At 39.0% G+C, this 7856-nt stretch overlaps 1 protein-coding gene across 1 annotated transcript; it reads left to right on the top strand.

Annotated features, from left to right (window-relative positions):
• The first annotated feature begins 5699 nt into the window (after nucleotides 1-5699).
• On the top strand, nucleotides 5700-6287 carry LOC133792166 (uncharacterized). The gene has a single exon (XM_062230084.1). The coding sequence runs from the start codon at nucleotides 5700-5702 to the stop codon at nucleotides 6285-6287; it is 588 nt and encodes a 195-aa protein (XP_062086068.1).
• Nucleotides 6288-7856: the final 1569 nt, after the last annotated feature.

The raw sequence follows: 7856 nt of genomic DNA, 5'->3' as shown, positions 1-7856 counted from the left end.
ACTCTTTTCAGAAGTCTTTATTTACTCGATATGGATGGATATCACTTATTATGGTTGTGACTAGGGTACTGCTAAGGCTCAGGTAGAGATCGTGCTCAAGGATCATTAATTAGCTTGTGCTTGGACCAGAGGTAAGAAAACTGCACCCAATACGTGATATATGTTATTAGGGCTTGGCCCAATTGTTAAATATGGATATGATTAGGGCTTGGGCCCCTGTTAATGAGCATGATTATGATTATGCCTGTGATATTTTGATTAAGAATGCTTGAATGCTCTGTATCTAAATAATTGTCAAAATGATGTATGCTTGTCTGCATTATCTAATTGAAAATGCTTGACTTATAAGTCAAGTACAGCAATAGCGCGTTGAGCGCTGGTCGAAACCGTTGACTTTTAAGTAAAGGGAGGCAATAGCGTGCTGCGCACTGGTTGAAAGCATTGACTTATAAGTCAAGGGCGGCAATAGCATGCGGAGCACGGGCCGATATGGTTAGGCCTAATCAGGAACGTCATATACGCTTAACCGACTTTATGGTCTCTTGAAAAATAAAGTGCCAGGTACGTTGGGCCAACTCTAAGGCTGGTTACACAGAGGATAGGGCAATGGGCCCCAAGGTGACTCTATAGTCCCATAACCTAGGGCAATGGCCCCAGTGGGACTATATGGTCACATATTTGGGGCAACGGGCCCCAGTGTGACATTGTAGTCACTTATCTGAATAGAATGCATGCATGAGTAGGGCTATTACTGCTAGGCATGCTTATTATGGTTCTGTAATATGTTTTTAACTACTTATGAGCATGTTTAAGTTTTCTTGTTTAGCCTCAGCTCACAGGTGCTTTCTGGTGTAGGTAAGGGGAAAGGGAACCAAACAAGCCATGAGTTGGAGAGCTTTGGTGGCAGCGCATACATATGCGGCTACTTAACCACCACAGTCGGGGTTACTCAGAGGAACTAGGGTCAAACCCCATTTTGCCACTTAGGTCAGCTTGTTGTAACTTTTTGAGTTGTAAATAACCTTTTTAATGTTTATTTTTGGATCTCATGTATGGAATTAAACGTTTTAATGAAATGGTTATTCCTTTTGACCAAAAAATTTAACCCTAAATTGTTAATCACGTTTAGTTACACGTTTATGGCTAAGAGACTCATTTAGAGAGTCTAGCACTATTTATAATACGCAGTGTAACGGTATTTGATATTTAGGGTGTTACACGTAGGTACCTGACCAATAAGTGCCAAGCAAGTGCCTACATTGTAATGTCCCAAATTTCCTAATAAGGTTTAGGACCTTGATTAGGAGGCTAGGAGGGCCATAATTGATTTATTATACTATTTAATGATTATATGCATGTTTATGTGAATTATATTATTATATGATGGTAAATGCATGCATATGGGTCTACATTTTATTATAAGGGCATTTTGGTAAGTTGGCCCGCTAAGGGCGTGATTGTGTACTTTCATGCATGTGGGTGAATTATAAATAATACCACATTATATGTGGGTTGGTTCAAGCCACTCGGCATGAGACGATCATGGAATGCAAGTTTTCGGTCTAGTCATAACGGGTTTAAGTTCGGGGCTCGGAGTGAGTCTCGGGGTAATTTGGTGATTAGAACGTTGCCGGGAATTAAAGGGTAACGGGATATGAATTATTAGCATTTAGGAATATTGAGAATAATGGGAATTGGAGGGTGTTAATTATAATTAATGAAATAGGCAGGAAAGGACGGTTTTACCCTTGGAAGTCTTTAGAGGGATTTAATTGGCCTAGGGGCATTATGGTCTTTTGACTTTAAGGATTTGTTTCAGCCATTAAGGCTTAGAAAGCTGTAGAAAGTGTAATAAAAACAAAGCATCATCATCCTCATCTCTTTCTTTCCCGTACCTCTCCTTCTCTTCTTTTCCTTTTCTGATTTTTGACCTCAAATTGAAGAACCAAGCTAGGAGATCAAAGGTGGGAGCTTAGAAACTTAGCTCATCTATTGAAGAGGACTCAAATCCCACTTGAGGTAAGATTTCATCCTTGAATATAGGCTATACTTTGTTTTTCCTTATGGTTTTTCAGTTGAGAATTTGAGGTGTTAGTGGTGAGAATTCATGGAAGTTTTTGTGTAAGTTTGATTGGGTTTTGAAGAGGTTGTGATATGTATGATGTTTAGGTATTGAATTGGATGTTTGGGTGATGTTTGGGATTGGTTTGGAGGGTTGGTTTCAAGGGAAATCGCAAGGAGGGAAAACCATAAAGTTTCTGGTCTGTGGTTGGCGCAGCACCGCTAGGCAGGGCGGAGAGCTGGGCCTCTCTGACTTGAAATAGCGCCTCAGCGCCATTTAATTGGGCTGCAGCGCTGGTCCATTTTCCAGCAAGCCTATTCTAGGGCTCGGGTAGACTCTTAAGGCTCGAGGATGGGTTCCTTTGCCCCATTTGGATAGATTGAGAGTCTCGAGAGTGCGGGATGGATCCCGGGAGAGAGGTTTTAGATTATAAACCTTTTTATGATTTATTTTATTAACGGGATTCCATATATGGTTATGACTAGGTGACTGCTAAAGGATCAAAGGATTGATCGTTCTCAAGGGTTGTTCTTTTACTAATTCTTGCTCAAACCTGAGGTAAGAAAACTGCACCCCATATGTGACATGCACGGTTATTCTTGATGCATGTTGGATGTTTAAATATGATGCATGTGATGCACGGGAAACATCTGATTAGGGCATGCCATGAATATTGAATATGAGATTGTTCGGAGCTTGAGCCTCTCTGTGTATGCATGATATTAATTGTGCTAGTAATTGTTAAGTAAGCATGCTGAATGCCCTGTATTTGGATATTAGATATATGATATATGTTTTGTAGCATTGCTTACTTGTGCATGGCCCTGATCACTCAGATTTGGCATTGGTCGTGTGTTACTGACCTGGGAGCCAGTAACGACATAAGTGTCATGAACGCAGGGCCAATAAAAGATTAGATCTAATCGACATCTGCATTAGATGACTCAACAAGAGCATTAATGCCGGACCGACCTCAAGTTCGATGAAAACTAAAAGAGCTTGTGTGACTTACCCAGCAGTCACTCATCTGTTTAAGCTAGTGACTACCCATCAGTCACTCATCTGATAGAGCCATTACAGGAAAGCCCAGGTAACGGTTTTGTTACACGATTGTGGGCACCGAGCCCCATAGTGACATGCTTGTCAGTCACTCAATATGGTTAACAGAACCTCAAAGTGATATTCACTTATCTATTCAGGGCTATAAGCTCTGTATGATCATTCTGATCATCATTTGCATGGCTTTAGGTGCTGAGCCCCATAGTGACCTGCTTGTCAGTCACTCAGTATGGTTTACTAGAACCTCTAGTGTTAAATCACTCATCTGATTAGGATTGACTTGATAGTCATCCAATCAGAAGGGCAGAATTTCTTATCCTGGATACCCCAGCATTGTTTGAACTTATTTTCATGCTTGAATAAAGCTATGTTTGCTAGGCATGCCAGATATGATTTGATATCATAATATGAATGTTCATGAGCATATTGAGTTTTCTTGCTGGGCCTCGGCTCACGGGTGCTATGTGGTGCATGTAAAGGCAAAAGAAAGTTGGACCATCCTTGAGTTGGAGAGCATAGGTGACGATGTGTACATATGCAGCTGCTCGACCACCACGGCCGAGGTTTGAAGGGGAACTAGGGTTAAACCCTGTTTTGCCGCTTAGATCGGCCTGTTGTAAATATTTTCTTGTAATAGACTTTTAAATTATATTTTTGGGATCCCAATGTATATAATAAATGTTCTAGTGAAACGTTATATCTTAACCAAAAATTTTAATCCCTAAACTGCTAATCATATTTAGTTACACGTTTATGGCCAAATGACTCGATTAGTGAGTTTAGCACTGTTTGCAACGTGCACCGTAATGATCCCTGGAGTTTAGGGTGTTACATACATGTTAGCCTCTAATTGGTCAATATGGAAATTTCTTCGCAACCCATTGCAACCAGCTGTCGCCGATCCCAAATCTGGGTGGGTGTTGCAGGCAATCTATTTTTCTTCAAATCAGGAGAAACCCATTGAAGTTTCGATGACCATTTTCAAGATCTGACCTTTTCAACAGTTTACTTCTCGTTCCCATCGCCAACCTCTTCTCCTCTAATGTCTCCACCACATTCATTGAGCTTCGAAGAAACACAAATGAACTGGCCTGTTTGGTGGAAATCCTAAGCCTGTCGTCCGATTGTGGTTATGGTGATGGTGCATAGGATGCTTCCAGTACTTGGGGGTTATGGATGTGGTTATTATTGGAAATTTATGGCTTTACACTTTCTTAATCAACAATGCATAATAGGAATAGTTCAATATTACAAATCCTAGATGCTAGTCAAGAACCTTATTCAAAGTATAAATGCCAATATTGATAATCAAATAACCATATTCATAATATGAATATAAATCTTGATAATAAAGGATTAAGTTATTAAATGATGATAAGATGAACTTAGAAACATTTAATCATCAATACTAACAATGCAAACACAATAGAGTAACACAAATACAAAGTTAGGGTTAAGATAGATACAACCTTGATTTTGAGCATCTTGAATCTTCAAACTTAGGGAGCATCCAAGGATTATACAAAATAAGTATATTGTTGTCCAAAATCTTTATTCCAAGTCTTCCCTTATTGCTTGAAGCTTCAACAAAGTTGAATGAGAAGTGAGATTAAACAAGCCTTGAAACTCATACAAGTCAAGCAATGCTTAATGAGTTTCTTGGAGACAATGAATGTTCTTTGAGAGCTAGAGAGACCGAGAATTGTTAGAGATAGTTAAAAAGTACGATCAAGGCTTTTCAACTCTAATAACCCTTATTTATTGTGCAGGCAACGTCATTATGTCTAATCAATAGGATTAAAGCTATTAAACACATCATTTGGAGCTAAGTCACACATTTGTACGGTCCCATACAAACCACCCAGACGATGCATCGCCTACTGGGGGTTTCTCCTCCAAGGCACTTTTAGGTGATGTGTCACCTCCCACAGGAAAAGAAACACAGATGCCTCTCTTTTAACGCCCCAAGCATGACCCAAAAATGTCTCCAAATGCCTCTAAAATTTTTGGGAATGTCTAGATACCTCATTGTATCACTTTAGACCCATAAAAATCACTTTTAGATGCCTACTACACAATCTCATGTTTTCACTTCAACTTAAGTGAAAACCGTTAAGTGTTTTGCACCTCGTCATGTAAACATGTTAACCATTATATTTAACCAATCTCAACATTCCCCCACTTGGTTAAATATAATCCTCTATTCTTAGCTCATAATTATTGGTGCATAAGATAAAGTATCTTTTGATTTGAACTTTACCTTAGTGAAAGTATTACAAAGCCTTATTAAAGTCATTGGTGTCTTAAAGATTGAACCAAGTACTCCTTAGTGATAAGATTGTAACACCTCACACACCTACACTTGAACATTCATTTTCTCACTATGCACGCTTAGAACTTTTCATGGCCTTGTGACCATTTCATGAACTTTCCAGGGAGAAACTCCAACTCCCATGAGAGGCATCATAACCTCTAAATTCATATGGGTGAAGTTCTTACAGCATATTTTCATTAATTCAGATATGATAGGTTTGATTCAAAAGAAAGTAACAGATGAAGAGATGAGATATTAATTTAGATGCCCAAGAAAGAAGAAGTTAAGAGTGTTGTTTTTGAGTTGCACCCCCTTAAGGCCCCAGGACCGAACGGTATGTCAGGATTCTTTTACATGAAGTATTGGGATATTACAAGCGACAACTTTACTGATTGTGTTCAAGACATCTTTAGGACAGGATATTTTGATCCAAAGGTGAACCACTCTTTCATTTGCCTCATCCACAAGAAAGAAAATGTGGATACAGTGGACAATTTTAGACTGATTAGTCTTTGCAATTTCATATACAAAGTTATTTCTAGGCTAGTGTCAAATAGGATGCGAGGGATAATTGGGAAGTTGATTTCCCTTTTTCAAGCTGCTTTCATTCTGGGAAGATGGATTGTTGAAGCATCTATTTTAACTCAAGAGATTGTCCACACCATAAAGAAGAAAGGAAAAGGAGGGCTTACGGTGATTAATGTGGATATGCATAAAGCCTATGATAGAATGGAATGGCATTTCTTATTGCAAGTGTTGAAAGAAAATGGTTCTCGGCTCATTTTTGCAAACTCATTATGTGGTGTGTATCTTCAGTCTCCTTTTCGATCCTTCTTAATGGTTCCCCTCTGAATAAGTTCCAACCAAAATGAGGTCTTAGACAAGGTGACCCGTTATTCTCTTTCTTATTTTTAATCTGCAATGAAGTGCTTTCAAAGCTTATTTCCAAAGAAGAAGAAAGAGGGAATATCAAGGGAATCAAGATTTCCCAATCGGCCCCACCAATATATCATCTTATGTTTGCAGAAAATAACATAAGAGCAAATGATGTAGAGGCTTATGTGCTAAATAAATGCTTCCAACCTATGAGACATGGTTGGGACAAATGTGCAGTAAACACAAGTCCAGTGTTCTGTTTTCCAAAAATATGAATCAACAAACAAGGGTGGCAATAATGGAAAAGATCTGTCTTATGGAGACTAGTGGTGAAGAAAGACATCTGGGAAATCCCTTTGTCTTTTCTAGAAGGAAGAATAATGACTATGATAAGCTAAAGGAAAGTCTCATGAAGAAATTGGAAGGATGGAAGATGAGATCCTTGTCCTATGTGGGAAAACAAATTATGATCAATTTTGTGACTTGCAATATTCTGTTATATACCATGTCTACCTTTAGACTGCCAATTACTCTAGATATGGTTGTGAGGAGATATTGGTGGAATGGGAACATTGAGAAGAGCAAATTTGTGGCCACGGAGAGTTGGGATACACTGTGCCAACCCAAGGGAAATAGCAGTCTGGGATTTAGAAGATTTGAAGATACTAACTGTTCCTTCCTTGCAAAGTAAGCACAGCAAATGGCTTCCAATTTTGACAGCCCTTGGGTGAAGGAGCTTTGAGCTAAATATTGTAAGAACGAAAGTTTTGGAATGCCCAGGAAAAAAGTAATGACTCTTATGTGTGAAGAAGAACTCTAATGGCAAGAAGTGTTATTCTGAAAGGTGAAAATTATGTGGTGACCACTGGAAATCAGATTGACATTTGGAGATAGCCTTGGATCCCTTGGCTTAATTATGGTGCTTTTTGAAATTGCATGGAATTCATTAGACCAAAAACTCCAACTCTCAAGTATGTAGCAAAGTTGTAGATCCTGAGAAAAGAGAATGGAATAGTCACCTGCTTTGCAATCTTTTCAGGGATGAGCTGGGAAGACAAATTGGGACGATTCAGATAATGCAACATGGTAATGAATATGAGGTAATTTGGAAATGAAGGCAAGATGGGAAGTTCACTGTCAAGTCAGGGTATTTGGAGGATCGAAAATCTCAGTTTAATAGGGAAGAAAAGGTGTGGAAACCTGAGACACATCTTCGACTTAGTATGGTTCTACGGAGAACAATTGCTGAAGTCTTGCCTACTAGAAGCCAACTTCATTTCCTTAGGGAAGAGGATTGTATTTTGTATGATGACAAGGAGGATGTAACGCCCCAACTCCAGGGACCGCTACAGTGCACATTGCAAACAGTGCTAAACTCACTAATCGAGTCGTTTGGCCATAAACGTGTAACTAAGTATGATTAGCGGTTTAGGGGTTAAAAACTTTGGCTAAGATAAAACGTTTCACTAGAACGTTTACTGTATACATTGGGATCCCAAAAATATAATTTCAAAGTTTATTACAAGAAAGTGTTTACAACAGGCC

This window comes from Humulus lupulus, chromosome 7, assembly GCF_963169125.1.
Source record: "Humulus lupulus chromosome 7, drHumLupu1.1, whole genome shotgun sequence".
NCBI lineage: Eukaryota > Viridiplantae > Streptophyta > Magnoliopsida > Rosales > Cannabaceae > Humulus > Humulus lupulus.
The sequence above is the reverse complement of the archived record's forward strand: the minus strand, read 5'-3'. Positions and strand labels throughout refer to the sequence as shown.